This window comes from Chiroxiphia lanceolata, chromosome 2, assembly GCF_009829145.1.
Source record: "Chiroxiphia lanceolata isolate bChiLan1 chromosome 2, bChiLan1.pri, whole genome shotgun sequence".
NCBI classification, from domain to species: domain Eukaryota; kingdom Metazoa; phylum Chordata; class Aves; order Passeriformes; family Pipridae; genus Chiroxiphia; species Chiroxiphia lanceolata.
Genome location: NC_045638.1, coordinates 111911455 through 111938460, shown reverse-complemented (window position 1 = coordinate 111938460; position 27006 = coordinate 111911455). Strand labels below are relative to the sequence as shown.

Genomic DNA, 27006 nt, shown 5'->3' with positions numbered 1-27006 from the left:
ACACTGAAATACAATATGGGAAATATTCATTTTGTCTGCTTTTGCACATCTCTGTTACAACAGCCAGCTTCAGTGCCCACCTTCAGCTACCCACACACCCTGGGAGTGGGGGGCATGCACTTCTTCAAAACATGCCAAGTTAGGTAGTGGGAGAGCCCCTGTAGTACTACCGAGTATTCTTATGCCACAGCTATGGGTTTCATGGGAAAATATTGGGATTTGTCACAAAAGGCTTAGCAGCTGGCTCAGGACACATTTCAAAAGCAGTGATGATTTCTAAGCTTTTTTTTTCCTCCTCTGATTAAAGATTTCAGTTACCTGGCAGGAAAAATATACCAAATTCAAAGGAAAATTCATGTAATGTGAAATGCTGAGGATAATGTTGGTGAACTAATCTCAAGTATGCAAAAGAAACTTTTTTGGAAATGTGCCATTTTATTATGCCTCTGCACCAGTCTCTAAAAACAAGATGTGTAATAATTTTATTGTTAAGAAGGAGTTCAGACTTGAAAATTAACCTCCAGTGTCTTTCAGGTATTGTACGCTTTGAAAATACTACAATTAAAAAGGCATGGGTGGCCTGGCATTGGCAGTACAGTATGACTGACCTCACACTGCTTCATCTGCACAGCTATTGATTTTTCCTTTTCTCTTCATTTTGACATTTCACATGATTAAATCCAAGATTCATCATTTTGGAAATGTCAAGTTTAAGGTACGGGGTTTTTTTATTGTTTGAAAAGAGTAATCTCTGAAAGAGTTTGCTACTTATCTTTTTTCAGACAGTCAGCCAAGCACTTCAGCACTGAATCAACTCAGAATTGAGTGTACTTTTTTTCTTTCACAGCATATTCCAATGTGCCTTTTTGCTGAGCAGCTAATTGTATCAAAGTCAAAGATAGCAGCAGTGTTTTGGATAGATTTCCAGCATCTCAGCACATTTCATGAGAAAAAGCTCTCTGGGGATAAAAACCTTTATGCAACATCACACTTTGTGATAGGAAAGCAATAGAAAGCAATCATGGAACATACTGATGCAGGATATATTACAGAAATAACAGATAGCATTTCTTGACATTTATTCAGCACCTAATAATTAGAGTTGCATGGGGCACAAGAGCAGTGGGAACCTGAATGGAAAGTGACTGTGTGAGCTGCACAGACAAATGCGAGCAGCACTCGGAACTTGAACTTGCTGATATGTAGCTGGTGCAACTCCTGGTTCCGCTTCACTCATGTTTGCTCCCCAGATACAACACTTGACTGAAAGCCAAAGGGTTTCCAAAACACAGTGCAACCTTGAATGTCCTTCTAATGGGTGTGCATCACACATTTGAAGTGCTGAATGGCTGCTGAAAATAAAACTTATATTTGTTCACTACCTCAGAGTCCCATCAAACCCTCAGAGCCACACACCAAACTGTGTGACCGACCAGGGTAAGTCGTGTGCCAGACAGCAGGGAGGAGTGGACCACCAGGAGATCACAGAGGGTCTCTCCAGGTTTAGGATTTCATTCTGACACAGGACTGGAATCAGATGATGTTTGGTTCCCAGGACAACCCAAGGGAATTGCCTGTTGCTCTCGCACTTTCTCCCCTTGCTGTGGGTCCATGTGGTCGCCCTGCTCCACTGTCAGGCAGGAGACCATGAGGCAGCTGCTTTCTTGCCTTCTGCAAAGGCCTCAGAGCTCAGGGCTGATCATTTCTCTGGAAACCCACTTGTGCCTCGGTGCTGCTCCAGTTGCAGCAGGCCCTGGCTGATCTCTGGCCCATGGAAATTTTCTCTCTCTACAGATCTGATCCGAAAAGTGCTTTTCATTTCCAGACCATGCCACTCACTTTCTCATCTCTTTTTACTGACTTTTCTCCATCTGTCAGAATTAACTTGTTTAATCTGCTTTCTCTTTACATCACAGTTCCCTGTAGTACACACCATGTGTTTGTCATACCCTACCTGGAGATGAGACTGGCTACTGCCTGTTACCTTCAGCATTTACTGAAATTCTCATCCCTCACTGTCCTTCCCAGTGTGTTACTCCCTAATGGGTGACATTATCTTGACATTACTTGAAAACTTTCCCGTCAGGGTTTGTGAGGGAGGAGAGATATGTCTCATGCAGAGCAATCCTGAGTTTTAAATGTCTTGGTGGAATGTATGTAGGCAATATGATAAACAGGGTATGGGTAATGTCTTTTGCAACAGTGTGGTTTACTTGTGCTGTGGGGTTGTTGAAATTAAGGTGATGATTTTTGCAAGCAGAAGCTGTCGAAAAAACCAAGATAAAACATTCTGAAAGAAGGTAATATCTCAGTGGAATGAAGGTTGATTAATTAATTTTTGAAAAGCTTCTCTGTTCTTTGTCTGTTATGTATTTAGCATTACCTAGGCACAGTAGTAGCTGCATAAAGCTTTATCCTATTCCTATGTTCTCATCATCTTATTATTCAATACACTTGCTAGGATCCAATCTTCTTCAGTGCTGGTAATTCAAAATTTCTTCTATTAACTCCTACTAACATTCTTATGACATTATAGAGATGCCCCTAAGCAAATAAGAATTCAATATTCTGTAAAAGAAGTTAATCTAAATTTGAAATACAAGACTTTATGAACTGCTGGTTCCAGTAGACCTAACATTCAGCCCTTTGCTGAGATTATTTCGTTTCTTACCTTGAGGTTTCACCAGTGTGGAGAGTGATGTGTTTCTCTAGTCTTTGTAAAAAGACTTTCATTATACTCAAGAGTTGCATCAGGTTTTGTTAAGCTACATAGATGTTTATTTGATGATTATCCATATAGAAATACCTGTGCTAATGTTCCATTAATTGGTGGCATCCTCTAAGTACTCTGTGGGTTAAAGTGGAAACAAAGTTATGGCTGGCTGAATAACCTGCATAAAACTTCAAAGCAAAAAAAATATGAACAATTCAGTAGCTAGTGGTACCACTGCATTAGTAAAGGTTTTTTTGTAAAAACCCAGAAAATCCTTTCCCATCCCACTCCTATAACTAGATGGCAGGTAAGTCCATTCAAAGACAGACCCAGAACACGATTTATTTTTTCATAAACTATTGATGTATTCGTGAGGTGGAACTGACATAGCAAAGTGCAAATTCGAAAGCATTATGAAAACTAATCAGTAACCAGTAAAAATAATATCTCATTTATTCACTCTCAAATGTGGTACAGTTTTCCCTTTGTAAAAATTTAGTGGCTCTATTTCTTTGGTAAGATTACAGGTAGCAGAATTTGAGGCTGAACTCATAGTAAGGTGGAAAACCAGGGCAGTACAAGAGCTAGTACTTCTAGTTCTGACTGATCAGTCAGCACAGTTTGACTCCAATGCCAGTGGACCATTTCAAAAAGTGTTTTGCCTTCATCCATAGCACTCCACCTAATGTAGTGGAAAATGTCCCTGGGTAGGAAATAGATAACTTTAAAGGTCCCCCAACCCAAACCATTCTGTGGTTCTATGATTTATGGCAGAACTGCTACTTTACTAGTAGCACTTAGGGTGTCTGTCTATTAAAATTAAATTACAGTACTGACATCTAATATTTTTATTGTTAGTTTAATATTTGCAATAATTACTTTCTTTTAGTCTGAGAAAAGTTTAATGACTTTTTGTGAAGTACATGGGGAGCACTCTCTGAAAAACAAAACAAAACAAAGCAGAAGTTTTTGTGTCTTGCTAAACGATTTTAAATCTTGCATGTACAGGAACCCTAACAATGCTCATATATTCCAAATATTTCTCATTCAAATGGTTTCTTCTTGCAGTTATTTACATTACTACTGTTTCTAGCCATTTCTTGAGCAGAGTGCTTCTTACAAACCAAAAGATGTAGTGGTGCTGTGAGAGACACAGGAATGGACGTTTTTGAAACAGTAGGTAGGTTGGGGAGGGGGAAAGGAAGCACTTTGGCACTCTGAAATTAGTATTTTTCAGAAAAGCGTTACTGTTAGAAACTGTATTTGTCAGCTACAAAAACTAGGTGTTGCAAGTCAGAGATAAACAATGACAAAGAATGTGGGTAGAAAAACAAAACAAGGCTGAATTTGTCCGGCACTGAGGAGCTCTTATCAATTTTGGCAGCCACTTGGTCCGTGCATTGTGTGACATTTTAAAAAACAATAAAACCCCCAGTGAGTGTATCTGTTGACTGATTGATACCCCTAAAGGGTACCCATGGCACTTGAATTTAGTAAAGGTAGGTCAACCCAGTGATGTGCACAGCACACCAAGACAAATAGTTTGTTAAATCAACACGTTATCTCAGCACTTTAGATTGTAAGAAACAGTCCTTATCGTGAGATTTATAGGTGGTCACTCATAAATAAATGTATTTTATGCCAAATCTTGAAGAAACAGGAAGACAAGAAAACGAGCAAGAGAGGTTTAGTCTGCTCTGCGTAATTACTGCAACCATTCAGTATAGGTGTTACCAGTTACATTATTAAATGTACCCAGTAAATCATTTTCTTACACATTCTGTTTTGCATTTTTAGGTAAAAAAACTTGTATTTTTTTCAAATTTTCCAGGACAATTAATGTCCATGTTTGCAAGCTATGTGAAGATATTTCAAAGTAGAGCTACTTTAATCAATTATCTTGAATTATCCCTGAAAAAATGGTTGGTATTCTCTGCTGATAGTTTGGAAACAGCAACATTGCTACTGATCTCCAGTTCAACTTTATCTTTTTCATTCCATGGCATTTAGTAGATTATCAGTTTTGAGGCTGTAGATGGAAGCTGATATGAATAGGAGTCATAGTTTTTCTATATGTAAATATGATATTTATTCTGTTCCTTTATCAGCATCTTTACACCCAATTCCAGCACAAAAATACACAGTGGAGGGCCATAATATACCTATTTTCTGAGATTTTTCTAGACCAGTACAGTTAAATATAGCTAATATTTTTATTAAACATATTTGGGTTTACAGTTCATTAAATATTAATAACTATTTCAAATTATAGAAATTAATATTTAGTTAAAATGTATTCCTTATTAAATGAGTTAAATGTATTATTAAATATAAATCTTAACTCAAGTCCTGGGATTTCGGTTTTGGTCTTTTTTTTTTTTCCTTTCACATTTCCTGGGATTTCACATTTGTCTTCTTTAACTCTTTTCACATTTACTGTTCAACATGATGTTCACTCTTCTTCAGAGAAATAGGAAAGACTTTTTCACATTCTTGTTTGAAGAATTGTTTCTATGGCTGTGAGCAGCTAAAATTTTTCTTGCTGTTGTCTTGTACCCCACCACAGCACACATTTGTTAAACAAGAAACTCTTGCTGTGCAGAGAATTGTCTGAAATGCCTCTGAGAGGCTTTGCTTCACAAGTTTTCCCCAGAAGGAAGCCTCGGATTTGGAAAGGGAGCATGAGGCTGTCAGGAAGACATCCTCTGAAGGGATGGACAGGACATGGAACCCCTTCCTCCTTGTAGGAATTCCATGAGCAGACTGCCATGGGTGCAAGGCAGCCCTGCAGAGCCTGCTATTCCTCATTGTTGGCACTTTCTCCTGCTTGAGGCAGGTATTCCTTCCATAGGAATTCCGACTTGCCATTAAATGGAATTGGAAGCAGTCCTGGAGCGAGCATTTCTTAATGACTGCCTGGTGAACTCCATCTCACCCAAACATACATCTCTCCTATGTGGGGAGGGCAATGCTTCCCCTCCAGCTCACTGGGAAATCACTTGAGAAGTGTAAAGGTTGTGGTGGTGGCTCTCTGGGAGACAGCAGTCAATAAAGAAAAGATCAGGAACTATCTCCAATAAAATATTGCTGATTCCCAGAAGAATTAACAGAGTTGTGCTCCAGTTAACTGCCTCCATCTCATACTTGCCTCTGTTTGAATGCCAGCACAGACAAATAATAATAAGAAAATTCCAGCGCTGCCAAACCCTATAAACTGTTGAGCACATGATAGGGGGTTTTGACAAATTTTGTCAGACTGTAATTCAATGAGGAGCAATGAAAGCAAAAGATAAATGAAAATGGAACGCAAATGTGATTTAAAACTAAACAAGGCATCTGTCTTTCATCACTCTGACAAATGGGGCAGAAACAGAGATCTGGGAACATACAAACACATTGTGTGCAATTTCTAGCAATCACCTTTCCTACAATGAGTGGAAGCAGCAGTAACATGCTGCCCATATTCCATTAGACGTGGCAATTGAGTCATCGTAACTTAAGGCAGCAGGTTCTAATTGGGAAATGTTATTGGTAAGGAAAACAAAGATGGCCTTTGGGATGAACCTGAAAGATGAGGTGTCACAGAAAGAGCTCCATCCTGGCATATACTGCAGTTTCTCCTCAAGGGTGGTAATTTGAAGTAATGAGTAGTCCTTGCAGAATGACCTTGTACATCTGCTGTACAGCCTATTCAATCTGTAACTCGCTTTCCATCAACTGCACTTTTAGTAAAATTAAATGTGCCATCGTAAAGCCCTGAAAACGAACAGCACAGTCTCTGCATATGTTCACAGCTATTTAGCTTGGGACTGGGAGGGTGGCAGGAGTCCATCTTAAACCTTTTGTTTGCGCCAAAGTGCAATTTGTTGATTGACAGATGCTTGGGTGATGGAGCTGGAGGAGAATGGCAGGGTTTGTTTAGCATGCACGTGAGCACACACAAAACCATTCGAGATTGGAATGGCTGCTTGAGCCAACTTGCTGCTAATAGGCCACCTGGATGGTGGCATGAAGAACAAACTGTCCTTTCCCTCCCCACCACCCCATCCCAGGCAATTTAAAGTCCTTTACAAAACATGAACAAACATGCACTGCCATTTTGACAACAGGCATTTTGACAAAACTGCCTGTTTTGTCAGAATAATGATAGCAAGGTAAGAATATTGTCAACAGTGGTTAGTTTTTTGCCTCCCAAGAATCCCATTAATCCCAATTTCCCTCTGAACAATCCCCATTTGCCTTCTCAAATCCCCAATTTCCCTCTCAGAAAATCCCATTTTTTTTTCCCTACCTCCCCATTTTCCTCCGCAGATCCCCCATTTCCCTCCCAGAAAACCCCATTTTCCCCCCAGAAAATACCCCATTTCCCCCTGAATTCCCCATTTTCCTCCCAAAAAACCCACTCCCCTCTTAAAAGAAATCCTCATTTCCTTTCTGGAAAAGCCCGTTTTTTTCCCCTGGCCTCCCATCCCCCCCAAAACTGTAACTGAGTAACTGAGTGTTTCTGCTCATTGCAGTGTACAGTGAAGAACTGTATTTTAAAAAATCCTTTAAAATATCTTGCCCTTTGCTGTGTTTTAATGTAGTTTGATAAACTTGAAACTGTTCATTTACAGGATAGATTGTTGTTGTTGTTGTTGATATTTACTCACAGCATAAAAACAAAATTTTTGTGTCCATATAATTTTCTTCATCGTGGTGGGAGAACAGGAAGATTTTAAGTACTAAAAAAAGGATCTATTACAAACCATCTTCCAGAAGAATGGTCCCAATCCATTCTACTGAAAGGCAGTTTCACTGCAGTGTGCAGAGGGCCAATATCCAGCTGATCCTGGTGACAGCAATGTTTCTGAATCTGAGTTAGTTTCTAAAATGATTCCAACAGTAACCAGCACTGCTTATACATTATTTAGGATACAGATGGTCTCAGATAATTTCAAGTAATTTTATTAATTTTGTTACATATTCCAAACACTGGGATAGCCTGCTAGAAGTGACAGGGAAACACAATTTATGTCCTCGCTTAGAAAATCACCTCTTACTTTCCCTTCTGTTTTTAATCCTTCATCTCTGATGTTCAAGCCTTTGAGAAGGGGACCTTTTCCTCCTACCCATACTTTTCTTGCTAGATCATAAATAATGTATCATAATCGAGCACTTTGAAGTACTTTTATTGGCTGCTGGTGTCATCTTCAGTATTTATCTTGTCTATGCTTTACTTTGGTGTTTCCAAATGCAGTAAATCTAAGTCTTGGGCCTGATAACACCTTAATCTTTATGATTTCATTGACTAAGAATTCAGGTGTACAATCCCACTTTTTCCTTAAGAGCTTTCACCGTGTCCTAAGTTGTGCAAGACTAGATTTGTTCTGCCTCCTTATTTTAGTCTTACTTTGAAAATTCCCCTCACTCCTCAAATTTCTCATTTGCACTGCCTGTGGTGAAGCCAACCCATGGAGTTGTGGGATTGATTTGCATTCAGCAGGCTGGCTGACATCAGCCAGCCCTGACCACTGTGGGGTGTGGATTCTGTACAATTTTGTACATCATTTGGATTGGAGGGTTTTTTGATTATTTCAAAAATGCACTCTGCCTGTGTCTCAAATATATATTCCCAAAAGGCCTGTGTGCTCCAGAATGAACCTATGTGTTCACTAGCATCCAAGTCTTGTCATTTCGACAGTTAAATATGTAAGTGAGAAAACTTACAGATATAAATATAGTCCAACTGGTTAAAGTTTTTCCTTTGAAATTATCATTTTAACTATACAAAGTACATTTGCATTGGGAAGTTATTGCTTTCAGAAACAGAGAGGGGGTTTTTTTTATTTTTTTTTAAATTCATCATTTTTTCAGGAAAAAATGTTTCAAGGGGTAATGGATATGAATTTCCAAAAGTGTTAGGGATAGATATGCTTATAATAAAAAATTAACTTCTGTAAATGAAAGAAAAAGCTGAAAAAGAAACTACTATGGTGCTGCAAAGAGAAGTAAAAATATATTCTTAACATGAACCACGAGAATGATCTCTCTAAAAACCTGGAGAGGTTTATTTTTTTTGTGAGAAGACTGTTTTTCATCTTGTGTTGTTTTCTTATATCACTGTGGTTGCTTCACATCTCCTAAGTAATGCATAGACTTTCACTAGAATGCAGTGTGCTTCAACTTCAAAATATGCATGTTCTCTGTCTAAAAACTTTTCAGTAAATCATAAAACTTGACTGAAGCCATCTGGCATATCTCTGTTTTCACACTGTTGTAAAACACAGTTTAAACTTCCAAAGAAGTTTGTATTTTTCTCGATTTTTCATTGCATGATAGTAGTGGAATCATGAATAGAAAATGTGGGAGCAGAAGGGGTGTTTTGGTTTGGTTTTTTTACCTGCTGAGGCACCTCTCCTTTCCAAAACTAGTCTGCAATAAATGTACATGTGGATGTGGTGACAAAAAAGGTGATGCAGCCACCCAGGAGCTGCCTGGTTTTGTCCATATTTAAGTTCACATGCCAGGCAGACCTAAAACCAATCCCTGTAGAGCCTTGCTTTGTGGGCAGTTTAGACAAAAAGTCAGTTCCTAAGAGGGTGATCCACTGGAGTGGTGTGGGCACAGCATATAAATGGCTGTGGGCAATGACAGCCATCATCATGAGTGACAGCCTGACATGCCACCCTTGTCCCTCAGCCTGCAGATGTTTTTCCACCTGCAGCTAAAGAGACTGTGGGTGGCCTGCATTGCACAGGCAGGGCAGGACTCGAGCTCGTGGCTCTGATTCAGATGCCACACGCCTCAGCCCCTTTGCTACCAGGACACAGATGAGGCAGCTTCAATCTCTACATATTTCTACTTTGATCAGTAGCCAAAATTCACTTGTTGTTTCTTGACCTGCAGAAGGGGACTAGATATTCCCTCTTTTATGTACTGCAGGATACAGACAATGAACATCCAAGGTTTTGTGAATTACATCCAGAAGAAATGTGCTATGCAAACTTTATTAAGTAATAAATCTTTTCACGTGAGCTTTTTCATCCAGTCCCATCTTTACTGAATTAAATGGTTGCTGTTTTGATAGTGATGACACTTAAAACAGCGCTGAGTTCTTAAAACAAGAGATTCATGTTCAGGAGTATAGCTCATGCTTTAAAGAAATTAATATATCAGCCACTCTGAGGCTTATGAAAAAAGATCAGTCTGGTGGTGTATGAATTTCAGCCCCTACTTTGCATGATTATAAAAATCCACAGGCAATGCAGATGTCTCTTGGATAATCCACTCACAGATGGGCTGGTGTTTCAGCTTACCCCTTTTTTGGTACAACTAACTCCCTGTAGACATTACATTGCAGTGCTTCCCTCCATAGGATCTTTTCCTTCTTTGCTGCTGCAGTAGTCTTGATGTCTTAAAGTCTCTTTGTTCCTGCATTTCCCTTTACTCAATGCACATCCTGCAGTCTTCACTCATCCTCTATCCCAAAACACTGGTAACAAATAAGTGAAAGTGTGCTACATTTTAGGTTTACTTCTGTATTTCACTCCTGTGACTTCATGCATGGTTAGCACTTTGCCAATTTATGATAAACTGTCTCCCTCCTTACAAAACAGTTGCTGAATATGTGCAGGTGGACTCGATGATGAATGAATCTCATGCATCTGAGATACACCAGTGGTGCCACGGACTGTGCAGATCCTCTATAAAGAAAAAGGACTACTAAGGAGCTACTAAGTACAAAAACATGCAGCAACCCTGCTCTCCTCTTACATTCATTTTCTGTTCCTGTTGATTATAGAAAAGAGCAGCTGTATTGGATCACACCATTGATTCATCTGGCTTCATCTGCTCTCTCTGTCTGTAACCAAAAACTGAAGATTAGAGCTGAGTCAGAACAGAAGTTTACAAGATGCATTTCCTGAGTACTCACCCAGTTTCTGGGTTGTACTTTGGGGACATCCTTGCCCAGTGGTAGTTCAACAATTTATTATTAAATACATGTTTAAAAAGGAATCTATGGCATCCCTTGACAAGGAATTCAGCAGCCTAATTTCACATTTTGTTAAGAATCACATCCTTTTGACTTCACTCAATATGTCCAGTTTTTATGCTGCAAGAAGCATAAATCACTCCTCACATTCCTCATATCATTCATGCTTCCATTGCATTCTCCTTTTCAGCTTGGAAAGCCCACATCTTTTCTGGAGTTACCTGTGTGTAAGCCATCCCACAACTTTGATGAACTACCTACTGCAGCTGTTTCCTGTTCTGACAGACAATTTTTGAGGCGAGAGGACCAAATTTACACACAGTATTCAAAATGTGTTTAAAATGGCGACATATGCCATGGCATTATGAAGTTCTGTATGGTTCTCTTTTCCTTTGTAATCCCTAACTTTTCATCTAATCTTTTTTATTACAGTTGAGCACAGAGCTGGCATTTTCATAGATTTATTTATTAGAACTCAAAAATCTTGCTCATGGGTGGGAATGGTCAGGTCAGAGCTCATTTTGCTTATGAACTTAGGGTTTTCCATGTGCATCACTCTCTTTTGAATTTCATCTGCCATTTTATTATCCAGTCAGTTGATCTCATGAAGTCCTTCCACAGTTCCTCACAGTTCTCCCTTTTTACTCACCTGATAAGCTTACAAAACTTATCATGCACTCAGTGACTAAAGCACTGCAGCCTTGCCAGGCTGCCCATCAGCAGAGGTGGTGGCATGGGAGGCTGCAGGACTTGGCAGGTCTTTACATGTAAATATGTGTTATTCAGAGAGAAAAATTATTGCATTCACTCTTTAACTAATGAGAGAACAATTTTATAAAGCTTTAAATTTGTGAATTGATTATTTGCGATGTGGATGTTTCAGACACTGAGAACAGTCTGTATGTGACCCTTGAAACAGAATTACAGGAGCTGAATATTTCAGTTATGTATTTATCATAACAACAATTGCATTTTACAAATTATTATTCTGAATTATAAACTGTCTAGAAATCATTCTTAAAGAGATGAAATTTCCTTAATTATTTCATCAACGTGTTTAAACACTGAAATATGCCAGCTATTGTCTTCCTTGCGAGTTCCAATTACTTGAGAATGCTAATAAATGTCTCCTATCAGCTGTTTTGCATTACTTTTGTATTCAGGATTGTGGGCTTAGAAAAACATCATGGAATAGTGATTATTGTTATCTTGGAATCTGAAGCACCATGCTTGTATTTCTACCTATTTTAAAAGGAAGTAAGCAACATCTTTGAACTTGGCATATAAATGTAGTAGCAGAATTATACCTGAATACCTGATGGGAGGTTCTGATGCAGATTGCATTATGAAGTGTTTAATGAATTGTTTTAAATATATTACACCAAAGTTTATAGGATACAGTAGGCTTACAGTGATTGTTTTCTTAAAAAAAAACCAGTAAGGTGGTTTGTGAGTGTAGATTAAAGGTGAGACATTTTCACTGGCTGAGGAAGGAGAACTCAGTGTTTTATGGGCTTTTCCATCTTTGTATAATTTTATGAGCAAAATTCATTAGCTTTTATGTCAGTGCAGTTATTTGTATGTAGATATATTTGTGTGGGAGACATAGCTTAGAGATAAAATGCATGCATGAATATAGACATAGAGAGTATATTTTAAATATACAATTGCACACATCATAACTACATTCCTCTCCCTGTTCTGTTGTGCAGCTCCACTGACCACAGTGCTTGAGGGACAAATTAGGATCACACAGTACAGGAGATGCTTCCAGCTGAAGAGGTGCATTAGCAGAGATTCAGGGTATGTTTGAGAAGGCACTCTGCGATCAACAGGCCCAAGCTGGGGGCAGAACAACATTTGTCTTGCTTGTTCCTATCTCTGCAAAAAAAAACTGGGATGAACCTTGAACCTCAGCTCTGTATTTCCAGTCTAGGCACTGAGAAGAAATGCAGAGCATGGACCAGACAGGCTGAGGTCATAACACTTTTAAGATGTGCCATTTTATAAGCTTTAGAAGGAATGTAATTGCTACATTTCCTCTGTGAAATGGGCTTTTGTTGTGTTATCTAAGGTCTTGTTTCACTGTTTGAAAAGTCAGTGTTGCAGGATTTTTTTTTTGTTTGGAGGACAGGAAAATCAGCTGTCTCTGAGCAAGCAGCACTAAAAGACAAAATCCCACAGCCCCTGGGGAATGTTTGTGAGCCTGAGTTACTTGTGGAACACCAGAGGAGGTGTAGGGTGGTCAGTAACTTTAGACACCTAAGCTGTGTGCTCTGCATCTCCATCTGGATGCCCTCTCTGTTCACACTATTTATACACAGTCCTAATACTCCTAATTTTAGGTGTTCCTGTGGAATTAGATGACTAAAGTAACTGAGAGTAGATGAATACCCGGGTGTAAATATAACGGGAACTGACCAGCAAGTGAGGATTCATAATAAACACTGACAAACTCAAAGTCGTAGCAGTTAGAGGAGTTCATTCTCAGAGCAGCTCAATCCTCTCGTCAGCCAGAACCAATGAATTAATTATCAAAATTTCCTGTCTTCCTCAAGATTTTATGCATTCAGTCAAAGTGGAATTTTTTGGAAGGACATTTCAGGGGAAGATCAACTTGAATAACATAAGCATTTGCAAACCTGATCGCAATATATCGTACCAACCATGTCATGACTAACTAAGTCAATACTACAACTAATTTGTGATCGTGATCATTAATGAAACATAGAAAATTCTGGTTTATTGCAGGGTTAGCTTGATGGCTCAGCAAATCAATGTCATGGATGTGGGAACCTTTAAAATTATAACAAGTATATTTTAGGACAAAAAATTGCAATAAAAAATAGTCCATTTTTTTCATTTATTATTTTCCCTATGTTTATTGGCACAGAATTATTCTGTGCAAACAGAATAATATTTTCTAGAAAACTATTATAAAGTTAATCTGTATTATTTTATTTTGTTTTGTTGATATTTTTAAACCTTTCTTTTGATCACATTTTAATAACCCTCATTTTCTGAACAGTATATATAATATTTATGTATTTCTCTCTGAATAACACATTTTATATGTAAAGAAGTAGAAAATCTATTAAATCTCAATTTGTCAGGACCCTTTCATAACCATGCTAGGTTAGTATCCTCCAGGTGGCATTCAAGGAATTCCTTCATGTGTGGAGGAGATTTTTTTTCCCTGTATCAAAGATTTCCTTAGTAGTTGCTGTGTTTTCATGTTTTTTTGCCCAAGTTTCACCATATTTTGTACTGTTTGAGTACAGAGGTACTTGAGATGATTGCCTGTTGTAGAAATTGTAAGCTGAAGGTGACAGAAACAGAGATCATTGCCAATTACTGAGACATGGGTCTGAATTAGGGGATCTTACTGTTTGATCTTGTTTATTTGTATGCCAAAGAACTTTAAATATGCTGTGTGTACACACTGGTTTTCTTTCCAGACTCACAAGTGAATCACAAAACAAAGTGTGATATTGGACAGAGATAATTATTTTAAATATTTTAAAAGGATTCAAAAAAGGAAGATTTACTTAGTGATAAAAGAGGATGAACAATATTTTGCTCATGAGATCATTATTTCGTGAGTTATTCCAATGTAACAATAACAGTTGCTTGTAAGCAATAGTGCAATACTAATGTCTGACCCTGGTGTTTAACATGAGCTGTCAAAATGAAATTTGTCTACATTCTCAAGTTCTGCTTTTGTGCATGCTCTGGATTTCCTTTGCTTTTGACAGTGTTAAAGGGGCTTGGTCACAGAGCATAATTTAACTCTAAATCTCATTCTGAAGATCAGGCACTTCAAAGTGAGACCCCAAAGCACTCAGCTCCACATCACAAATGTACTGTGTGGACAGGAGCCATTAGTCCTTACAAGCACCTACTGAAGCTGCATAGCTGGGTGTTTTCTTTCTGTAAAATTTCTGCAGTGCAAGAGACTGTTTAGGGATAGATAAAAGCTTATCCCAGAATCAAGCTGTATGTATTCAGTAGCGTGTTATTTAATAAGGCATGTTTTCTCTGTTTCTTGCCTCAATGTTTGTCAACTTCCTAAGTTTTTGGAGGCCACAGAATTTTGATGGTTCTCTTTAGAAAATGACCAGTGCAAAGTCTGCACGTGTCAGCAGGTTGCCTAGACTTTGTTCCTTGGACAAGAACACATTGTGAAGGACAGCAGTGCTCAGCTTTCCTCCTCAAACCTTCCTGTTTGTTTTTTTTTTCCTGTACGAAACCTTTGTTGTGTCGCTGTGGCATAGAGATAGGAGATGAGGAACAGACTTGGAAAAGAGCTAGAAGGGCAAAGTTCAGCACACAGAATGTTGAAGAACACAAAAACTGAGTAAGGCAGGGCCAAGAAAAAAAACTGAAACACCTAAGTGGCGTAATGGAAGAGTTCTGAGAATTCAGAGGGTCTTGCTAGGAGGGCAGTCATAGGATAATTAATTTCTTGGAAATAAAAGACAGGCTCCTTAAGCTAAGGGATGCATTGACCTGGAAGGATGAATGCTCAGGTTTCTTTCTCACATAAATCTCTGTCAGAAGGTTGCCTACCCATGAGGATGGATATGCCTAGTAACTATTAAACCACAAGCTTCAGGGCATGACCTAACTAGTAGCAAATAGTTGAAGAAGCTTCCCTTTTGAAAGGTTATTCCATAATTGCCCAGGCTTCCACAAACCTTCCTTTGAAACATATTTTACTGCCTATAATCCAATCAATTTCCAGGCTGCTCATCTTTCTAGGTGTTTTAATTTTTATACAAGTCAGAAAGGTGAAAACTCTTTAGATCCCAGTGGTTTTTCAGCTCTGCAGTTTTGTGTTTGTGAATTAAAGCAACTCAATCTTCTTGAAAGAGGAAAACACAAAAAAGACATTTATCTTTCAAATTTAATATTAGTGTGATATGTTTTCAGAATATGAGTACAGTAGTCCAGAAAGAGCCACTGACCTCTTCTGAACCTCAGGTCCCAGACATAACAGAAATTAGAGGCTGGTGGCTCTTTGCTTTTAGGGTTGATTTTCCCCAATGCCTCCAAGTGTCATTGCTTTTATCCATCACCTTGAGAGCCTGCCCTCAGTCTCAGAGCTGTGCAAACATCCCCATGATCTAACTAAAAGGAGACATAAATGATCATTTACTTCAGAGCCTGTACCTCTGTATTTTGTGTATGGTTTCCTGATGACTTGACCGTGCTACTTCTGTTCATAAATTCTCTCCTTCTGCCATTCACAGAAAGCAGGAGGTAATTACTTCAGCTTACCTTTAGACTGCTATTATTTGCACATAAGCAGAGTGCACCATCTTTCCTTGATCTCATTCATGAGTGTCCTATTAACTGTTCTTTTCCAGTTCTTTATATCTTTCCTTTGTATTTCCAGCACACTCAATATCTTCTCCAAAGAGTTAATGGGGTTGAGCCGATAGAGTTTCAGTACTCCAGCAAACTGGCTAATCCAGATATGTCCCTGTGACACTGTGTTGCATCATATAGATATACCCAACTGAAAAAAAAAAAAAAAAACCCAACCAAAAACCAAACAACAAACCACTATATTTAGGATGTTGACATCTCTAAAATTGTTCTTGCCTTACTCTAGAGGTCACTTTTAAAAGAAGATTCACAGCTGATTTTGTAATAAGTTTCTGAGCTAATGGCGGTGATACATATATTGAATGCTGTGGCTAAAACTAGGGGATACATTTGATTAACTGGCACCCCATGCAAGTTCAGCATCAAATCTTCCAGCTACAGAGGGATTTGAGACCACTTGCCAAAACTAAGTTTTTTAATTATTTGATTCAAGTCAAATTCTACCCTACTGGAGTAGAAATTAAGCACCTAATATACATTTCACAGCAGCAGTGCTTTTCAGTGATTCATGGGCATCAAGCACAAACCATTGACTTACTGGCCTTCTAGAAGTGTTTCTTGTCTATATGCCAAGGTTTTAAAGGGTGTGCTTTTCTGTACGTCTACAAATTAAAGATTTAAAAGATACTTGACCCTATGTAAAACAGAAATAGACTAAACCTTTTGAATCTTTTTAGCATTTAGGTAGCATATAATATATTACATAATTTTGTTTGTATCATCACTGGAGGAATTAATTTATGAAGGTACATTTTTTTAGCATCACTAGGATTTATAAAATGCTTTGTCAAAATCAACATGTGTGTGGAAATTGTTCAAGGATGTACATTTTAAGTCAGTGTCCACTGTTTTTCCATGCACTTACACATATTCACTCAAAATCCTCTTTCAGACCTGTAAAGTACTGTTTGACAAAAAATTACTTACAATCTGACAAAAAATTACTTACAATCTGATCTAGTCTCATATTTTGGTATAAACACGAGCAGGAAAGATTTGCTGAAATGAGTGTACATTTTATGTTTGCCTTTGTTACATCACAGGACGAGTAGCAATTAATGGACTGAAAAGATTGCAGATTTCCTAGTGCTTTTTAACCTGCTTAATTCATTTTCAAGCTTCTGAGATCGATTTAGCAGCAGGAAGTTCTGCAGAGCAATTTGGTTCCAGTTGACCCTGAAGGGGTTGTTGCTGAATGAGACTTAGTTACAGCTCTGTTTCCATAATGACACCTTGCTGCAATAAATGACACCTTCTTAACCTCAAGTTGTATTTCAAATAAATTCGTAGCAATTCCCAAGTTACATCAGGAGGCTGAAAACAGAGTTCTCTGGAGAAATGTATCCCCACAGGTTGTCCCCATATCACAGGGCACCTACCAATGCTGGCATGATATTTTTAACTTATGTTGGCTGGAACACATCTTTCTTCACGCTGATTAACATAGTTATAGTAGCAATCTGAGTCTGCTGATAAGCTAATTTCTCCCTTCTCCTTCTCTTTTAGCATAGGTTTTCTAAAAGAGGAAACCTTATAAGCCACTCTGCCTTCTTTCCTAGAGGAATCCTGCATGTCAGGAACAGTATCCCAGGAGGGCACGCGCAGCAACAATCAGTGACTTGCCCAATGTCTGAGCCAGGAGGAGCAGTGAACAGCACAACACGTAACATTTGAGCTCATGAAAGCAGCAAATCTGATGTTTAAGGACATAGTATTCTGTTACTTCTGCTGTAGGTACCACATCAGGGTTTATAACTGTCATAAGAGGTCATAGGAAGGGGAGTGACTTGCCTCTTGCACCCTCCCCTGTGCCATCAAACAGCCTGTTACTTGATCCAGAAAAAATTCCTGACAGAAGAAAAAGAAGTGAAGGGCTTTTTTTTCTCCAGTTACTGTGTTCTTGCTGTGCCTTTCAGCCCCATAGGTTGTTGAAACCTGGTATAAGATGATAATACCAATCCCACACAACCTTAATGGTGTCTTTTGCCAAACAAGGAGAGAGAAGCTCTGCGTTTTGGAGAACTGTTCCGTCAGGAATCTCAGTGACCTGTTAGATCTTTAAGTCCCTCATTGTCTTCTGCTGCTCCAGCCATAAAAGGCAATGGAATGGAGCCAAGAATCTGCTTAGTCTGATCAAAATCCCGTTGGTTGTCAGAGGCTGTTGATTTGACATTATTTCCATTTATGTACAGGCAACTCTTTTTTGCCTATTGTCCTTTTCTGAACTGAATTTATTCCTCTTCCTTCAGCAATACAGAACATATGAAGTAATTTCTTAAAAAATACATTTATGTAAAGCATTTATGTGATTTTTAAAGTGCTGTAATTTGAAGAAACCTTGTAATTAAAATATTTTGAATTGTTCACTATGTAATAAATTATGTCAAGTATCTCACAATACTTTTTACCTTTGAGGGTTTTGCACTTCAGAGAGAGCAGAACATTCACACAGTCTGACTGACAGCTGATATTTTATACAATTATTTTAAATATCTTCTACTAAAATCCACTTTGAAGAATCAGAAACTGAGTAGGTCCTGTAAGAAGTAAAGATCCGATAGTACTTCTGTCTCAATCTTGCAAAATGAAGAATGGCAGCACATTCTGTAAGTAAAAGAAGATCTGTAGTGTTGCAAAATAGCGTGGATGAATAATTACTGTCTTCTTACATAGGATCAACAATAGATGAAAGAGAAATTAAGCAGCAAGGAAGAGAGAATTGCATTATGGAACATAGTAAGAAAAAGGTTATGTTGATGAATCTACATTTACCCTGGAGGAAATTTGGGGGTTGCCTCTGTCATGACCTTTAGCCCACAGCACTGTAGGAGAATCCATTTTTTGACAAGGTTGTTGGGGTCAGTTGGCTTCCTTCCACCATTTCTGAGCAAGCAAAGAAAATCTGCAAGGGGAGAGAATTTAGGATGGAGGGAGACATGATAATTATAACTTGCTGGAGGCCTATTTTCAGTAGATGAAGTGCTTCAAAAGAAGAACTACTATGCTGTCTTTTGAATGCAAACCTTTAGGGAACTAGTGTAAGAAAATGAAATAAAAAACATTTTTTTTCACTCTAAACTTGTTAATTTGCTGGCTCTAATGCCTTGTCAGGGAAACACCATGCTCAACTTTGAACTCCAAGGTTAGTGCCACTAATAGTCTCCCCTCCAAGCATTGTAACTGTGAGTTACCACTGAAATGATTAAACAGATAAGAGACTCTATTATGTGAAGAATCAAATATCTTATCTGGTCATTGTGCTAATTGAAAGCAAACTTGTATGGTAAGAAAACAAATTCTTACTGAATTCAGAATAAACCCAAAGATGTTTCATCCATGTGGACACCTTTAATATGCAGAAAGATGGGTTATGAACCAGGGTATTTTATAAAAGTTTAATTTCTGTTCATATTTCTGTGATTTTTCCATGTAAACTTGTGCTTAGTTTTTAGTCTTTTATATTCACAAGCCCACACTTCTAACAAGACAGTGCCCATGTACTGCAAATAATGGAAGTTACTGACATTCACATTGTGTGTTAGGATAGCTCAGTCAAAAGATTAAAGAAAATCTCTAGAGCACAACCAGAAAAGAATATAAACATGGACCTCCTGGATCCCTATCACATTGCCTGCTCATTAAAGAGTCTGGCTTCCCTTATCCTACAAAGATAGCAACAGAAAGATGAACAAACAAACACAAAAGAAAGAAAGGATGAACTGATCTCTGCTGGTGGACTAATAATCACCTAGCAGGAATAAAGAGTGCTCTGGATGATGGGCAGCACAACCACACCCCTGCCAGCTGACCCATCAGATGTGTCATGGGTGGCATTAGGAACAATCACTGATCAGGAAATGTTGCTTCATTACTTCCAGTTCTGTTATTGGAGTAAAATGTCTCCTCTGAGGAAGCATCTTTTTACTGCTTATTACCTTCCTAATAGATTTTCTAGAATCAGAAGTAAAATCAATATTTTTCTTGCTGTGCCCTGAAATAACATTCTTTTTCAAGTGTGGGATCGTAAATAAAATCTCAGTCTTCTTTTTATTGCTACGTATAATATAAAATCATACTCAGGATCCAATAGTATAGGAATTCTAATATAGTTACAGAACTTAGGCTGGTGAAACACTGTATAAATACAATAGCACTTTCTGGTATAGAAAAAGTGCAAAGAGTGGTTTTACCATCTAGAAAAACACTTGAAAATTGGACCATGGTACATCTCTATTCTGTTTCATTAACCTCCTAACATTTTTGTTCAATAGGTGTGGGATTATTAGATAACCATAACTTCTACAATGTTAAGCAGAGTTTACAATGTGGTTTAATTTGTGCCATTAACCTGTGATATAAGCTTGAAAAAGTCCTTTCCTCCTAATGAACAAGAAAACAAGTTTTCTCTTGTTTTCTGACAAACACAGACATGAAACCGAAGTCAACATAAATTAGTCCTTACAGCATTAATATCTCTTCCACCCTCAACTGTCAGAAAACATGTGGTAAACCCCTAAATTTTGGTGAGTATGGTCTTTCCTGGACCTTGAAGCAGGTAGAGGTCTCAAGGAAAGAATATCCTGTAATTATGCAATTCACATTATTATTGGTAATGGTAGAGGTATAGAAACATCTTTGGTTTCTCTTCACCAAAGAAATAAGATTTGAAATGAGGTAACAAGGCAGGGAGTATTCCATGCACGGACAGGTGTCAGGTGAGCTTTGGTTGTCACCTGCCGTTGGGTCCGAAGCTTCTTCATCATGAATGGGCATCATATAAAAGTTGTTCAGTCCTGGAAAAGGGAGACAAATGCTGGCAGTTCTTTGCCTGCTTTAACCAGTATGAAAAAAGAAATAAGACAGTTAGAAAATGCTCTAAAGAAAAAAAGCTTCAGAAGCCCTACAGATCATCTATTTTGAAATCAGACACTTAGAGATAATGGAAGTCGTCTTTAGAAAAAGAGAAAGTTTCTACAGAAAAGACTCTGTAATCCAGTCATCATTTAAAGTACACATTTTCTGTCCTGTATATAGCATATGAGAAAAAAAGAATTCTGATAGAGAGAAGGCAAATACATTTAGAATAAAATAGAATAAAATAGGAATAAAATAAAATAATAAAATAAGGAATGAACTTTCATTATTCATTAAAAATTTAAAAAGACTGAGAAACTTTTCAGACTGAATTAAGTGAGGAGCTCACCTCATTGAAGATGACTCGTTGTAATTCAAGAAATTTATAACAGTACAGAAGAAAACAGAGAGCAGATGGTGCGAAGAATCCTCAGTGCAAAACACAGATCAGGGCTGAGCTCAGAAACCACCCTTCAGCCTAGGACCAATAGCAAGAAAATGCTGCCATTAAAGTGATTAAAAGCCATGCTGAGCTTCTAAGCATTTATTTTTTTTCAAATGGTTTCATTGGGAACCAAATTAAAGTTCTCCTGCAGCTACTGGATTTGAAACAACTAATTAAAAGAACTTCCCATTGATTCGTCATGGGAACATTAGAGTAGTCTTTAGAAATAGGAAAATAGGATTTACCTATGTTACAATTGTCTGGTTAAAAAGAGCTTTAGCAATAAATGGATAGGATCTTTAGGGTCTAATTGACTTCTGCTCTGGTGAGCAACAGTTATAAGAGGCTGAAACTTCTCCATAGAAAGCAGTGCCTTTAGTAGCACTTCACAACAAAAGAAATAGAAACTGAGCTGGCTGCAGCTTTTAATTACTTGGTTTTATTCATCTCTTCCTACAATAAATTTCTGGCTGGAATCCTGTATGACAAATGCAGGAGCATCCTTCTGCACAGGTAAGAAATGGACAGTGGTGGCTCTTTTGTGTCTTTTTGTTAAAAAGTACTTTTTTTTTTTTTACCAGTACCCTAATACAAACACAAATGCTTCTCATAGTCACAGCCTTATCTGAACACCTCTGCACTTTGATTCAGAGAATTCAGTGCTGGCACAGTGCTACGGGTGTGATGTGAGCCTTCCTGGGGGGTGGGGTTTCAGTTACAAGTGCAGGTCAAGCACAGCTGGTTTAGAAGAGCTCCCAAATAATTTACTTGCCTTAATTTGCTCCTGAGTTGTTTCCCAGAGAGCAGACTTGGGTTCTTTCTTATACTGAACTTCTGAGAGGACCTTCTGATGTGCCAGGACTGTGCTTTGACATGCAGTTCCTCAAATGGAAGAGTTACTGCCATGAGCTCAGGCTGAAAACATGCAGAAATTGCTGAATACATTTGGAAGTCAGAACATAAAGAAAAATCCCAGTCTTGAGTACATATGAAAAGCTTATAGAGGTTGGGTCATAATTTGAAGACATGTTATATCAGCAATCTGTACTTTAAAATCCTAGGAGGGCCAAGAATACCCTTTTATCTACAGCTTAACCTGGTATTTTCTGTAATCGATCTTAATCACTTCGCAAGGTTTGGGTTGTCCACTAGGGAACCCCCAAATGCAGTGAGATGAAGCCACAATGTGCTGGGAAGGTGTTCCTGTTGAGATCCGTCACCCAGGAGCAGGCACACAGGGTGCATCAGATGTATCTGGAAGGTTACTACAGCTCCCTCAGACCCACCTGTAAATCCCAGCTCAATACTGATGAATGACTCAAAATAGCAAGAAGTAAACAAGTTTAAGTGAGCAATGCCCTCCTAGGCCCTTGATCAGTGTTTAGCAAATACAAATCCATGTTTGCTACCTCCTGTTTTCCTTTAAACAGACCTTTCTTTGTATCTTGCTTGGAGTAGCTGGTTTTACCCCACAGAAATATTACAAGAGCTCAGCTTCACCCTCAGTTTCAAGAGTAAAAATTTCATGTCAACTGAGGGAGCGGTTATACATACCCAGGGATCACGTTGTGGTCCAAATCCCATGAATGCTTTTCATTTATTTGTTTGTATTTTATTCTGTTCAGTTACTTACATTATGCTTTTTAAGGACTTCCTGAAAACTAGGTTAATCCTTTATTCAGCATGCCAGAAAATCTTTTTTTTTCTCTGATACCCTCACATCAGACCTGTGGTTGAAATGGCATTAAGTACAAGGGTAGAACAGTTTCCTGTATAAGCTCTGTGTTGTCCACTTAGCACTTTGGTAGGTTTTTTTCATTTGGTACTACATGTTGAGTTGGGGTTTTTTTCACATCAGAGAGGACTGGACTATTATCCCACAGAATAGTTATCCAAAGGGAGGAGAGACAGTGGATGGAAGTTTGTTTTCTCTCTCAGATAGTGTATTATCACAGAGAAAGATGTGCATGTCTGTGTGTAGAGTTTCCCTTTTTTTGAAGCCAAACAACCAGTTTTGCTTTCTTCAGCATTTGTTTGCATTCTAGAATGTATTTATTGTTTTCATTTCTTAAACTTCCTGAAATATTTACAGGAAAGAAAACTGAAGCGTGAAATTTTGTGCTTAGAAGCAGATTCTTATTTCTAGGGAGACTCTTTCATTCAAAAGATGAAACCCGAAGCCATAAAAATGTGTTATTTTTAGGAGAATGCTCCCTGGAAACCTAGAAGAAGTTAAGTAAGATTCATAATAGAGAGGAATGGGGGAGGGGGTATAATAAACTGGTATTTTTTAGTGGAAAGACAGATAATGAAAGCTGTGAGCAAGTTATGGTAACTGGTTTGTTCAGCTTACTCAGTTGTGTTCAAGACTGTTGAACAACATGAGTGGTTTTCCTGTAATATTTGGGAAAGCTGCACGTCAATACTGTCAAAACAACATCAGTATCTGGAGATTATTAGACCTCCTTTGACATGCCTGACTAGATTAATAAAATAAGCAAAGATCATTTTCTAGAATGCGATTTTTCACCATTTTGAAGTTACTGCATAGATAACTCTGTATCTTCAGTCCTAAAAGGGCAGAAAAACTATTTCTTAAAATTGGTTAACTCCGTAGTGAGATAATTTTGGCTCTTGAGCGCATCCATTCCATGCGTGTTGGATCCCAGAAGCTGCTGGAGGCAGTTCCTCCTCACTGTGCTGCTGCAGACCTGCAGCATCAATTATGGCAGGTGGGTTTGGGGGCACCTTTGCCCCCACAGTTTGCCCACAGCTCAGTCCCTGCCAAGGTGGCTCTTCCATGCGGACAGACACCTCACCAAAGGGCTGAATTCCCTGCTGCTGCCAGCCCAACTCGCAGAAATACCCCAAAGAGTAAACTTTGAATGTACATTGTACACATTGGAATTATACCATTTAATGAAGATTAACCTGAATGTAGAATTTATTGTCTCTGAAATGTGGTTCTGCTCTGGACACGATGCCCTCGGAGCCAGCAGTGCCACCTGGTTGTGCCCAACCAGTGGTAGGGACCAGCACAGGCATTTCTTTTTGTATTTTTGCATAGAGCCATTTTTCAGGAGCTGCTCTGCACTTCCACAAAGGAGTTACTAGTGTGTACTTGAGACATTAATTCCAGGTTATATGGTTTCCCTGAGAATTGCCATCTGTCATACTTTGCTGTCTGGAGGTCACTCAAAGTCACCTCGGGTTGGTGTCCTCAGACAGTAGGTTGAAAGGATAAACCGTGTGCTTTGTCTTTAACCCTTAGTTATCCTTTTCCCTTGCAGCACCCACCTTGATAGGTATGGTAAGGAAGGACTGGGCTTCCCAAAACAGCATTGCCCTCTCCTGGCAAGAGCCGGACTTTCCCCATGGAGCAATTCTGGACTACGAGATCAAGTACTATGAGAAAGTAGGTCTCACTTACAGCATCACCCAAACTCAGATCCTAAAGAGCAATGTGTTTTTTATTTTTAACAGTATTTTTTAAAAATACTTTAAACTTTTCACTTGATCCCACACGCAATGCTATGTATGCTAAAGTAGATGTTTTATTTTGTACTGAATTTTTTTGTTGTTTTACTTCTAACTTGTTTATGACTGTCTTGTTTCACATCAGAATCAAGTAGAACAGCAAGCAGACCGTACATATACTTGTCAAATAGTAGACACATTTACAAACGTGGGTAAATGGATCATATGCTTGAACATATTTTGTTTTATGGACTCTAAAAACGTCACATTAGAATGACACTGAAGCAGCAGAATTAGGGCAAATGGGAACATGATTTCATTTGCTAAATAAAGCAATAACCTGTGCTTAAAGGACAGAAATACAGGCCAAGTCATGAAAGAAAGATTTGGGGATGTTAGGCTCTGTAAGTAACTGAGGATTTTCTTCCTTGGTTGCACTTCTCTATTGGGATTGTGCAGCTTTAATGATGCGGAAAAAAAGGGTAAACTGGAAAAGAAATCCAAACAATTTCAATAGCAGTGTTAGAGGGAGAAGGCAGATTGCTTAGAATATTTGGTAGCCAAAGCAAGGAAACCCTGCTTTCCTATACTAGAGGAAGCCTTCCAGGTTTTAATCCATTACCATCGTAAGCCACAGTATGACTTGAACTTCCTTTATTTTATTTGTTGATATTGAACATGAGAAATTGTGAGATTTTATTCAGTTAAGGAGGAACAGTTCCAAAGACCCATAACCATTCATATGGATGTTAAATTATAAAGCTTCTCTATATTTTTATTAAAATCCTTTATCAATAGATTATCTGCCAGTACCTGCCGTGGTTGAGTGACATGGCAAACAGCTTTCCTTAGAGATCTAGATATTACTTAGCCTTGATCTTTGTGCAGCAAGACTACATACACAGGCTTTGTGGCCCTTTGTTATATACAGTTATATAAACAACTCCTATCTGTTTTTACAAAGCATTTTCTGTTTCCACCTTTTTAAAATACAGAAGGAGTATGTTCTAACTACTTCTCTTCCCTCTTAGGTGTGGGGAGATAAAAGCACTACTGGCTTCTTCCAGTTCTTCTTCACCTTGGAGCTCTGTGTGTTAAATAGCACAGTTTGTGTCTTGTCAGGGGTACACACAGCAAGCGAAGCTGTAGTCTCTCAGGCTTCCCAGTAACCCTCAAAGAGGGGAATATTGGCATTCATGTTTTCAGCAGAAGTGACAAAATAGGGATGTTGTTGCATACCCACAAGAAATATGATGAAAGTGAAATAATTGTCTGCTGGATTTAGTATGAATTTGCCACAAAGGCATCCCTGTAGTAGAGAGTAAAAAATGCTGCTAAAGTTGAAGACCATGTTAAATGTGATAAGGTCAGAAATTTTGTTAACGTCTTAGGGAGGCAAGAAAAATGCAGAAACCAGTAGCCTTCGGTACTAATAAACACACTAGGTAGAAAAATGGAACAACTTTTGCAGTCCTGTTTTTATCCCTTTTTACCTGTCATTTGTGTTTAATAAAGCAAAGAGGGTTTGTTCTGATATACAATGTAAGAAATTGAACGTCTCCAGCAAATACAAACACTCAATCCCCCAAATTCATCTGATTATATCGATTTATTAACTTTGTGAAACTTTGAAGAATTATGCAGGATTCTAAAGTTTTACAAGTATTTACTGCTATTTCTTTTAAAATACCTTGTTGACATTTGAAAAATTGTCAGTATATCACTGGGCAGTACATTAAGGGACCATGTCTGCTTTTAATTATAACCGGTAGGAATTTTGTGGGTCATAAATGGAAGTTATATCTTGCCATGGGCTCCTGGAGTTTCCTGAAAGATATGTAAACTTCAGAAATTGAATAGCTGTCAAATAAACTGTAAGCAGTCCCCAAAATGGGGCAGTTTCCAACAATGTCATAAGACAAATTAGAGATGGTGAATGCAGAACACAGAGATGCATCTTTCCGTGCATATCCAGAACAATATTCAGTGAATTGCTGTAGAACACTCAGGATCATAACCAAATATTGCTTGGCTTTCTGTTTGTCTGTAAAGTTAAAATCCTGTGACAATAACAAAATTCCATTGCGAGCTAGTTCTGTATGGACTGTACAGGTTTTTAGTTTCTTGTTTATGAATAGACTGGTACATTTT

General features: G+C 38.3%; 1 protein-coding gene across 7 annotated transcripts in view; it reads left to right on the top strand.

Annotated features, from left to right (window-relative positions):
- The window catches only part of EPHA6 (EPH receptor A6), a 455633-nt gene that overhangs the window by 278310 nt on the left and 150317 nt on the right, over positions 1 to 27006 (top strand). For 5 of the 7 annotated variants that reach the window (XR_004355102.1, XM_032678079.1, XM_032678074.1 and 2 more), the window contains exon 6: positions 24669 to 24793. The exons of the other annotated variants lie outside the window; for them this stretch is intronic. Coding sequence is in view for 4 of the 5 variants with exons in the window: in XM_032678079.1 (XP_032533970.1) it covers positions 24669 to 24793 (125 nt within the window). In the remaining variant the exon portion in view is untranslated. The remainder of the gene's footprint in view (positions 1 to 24668; positions 24794 to 27006) is intronic. 7 annotated transcript variants of the gene reach the window in all.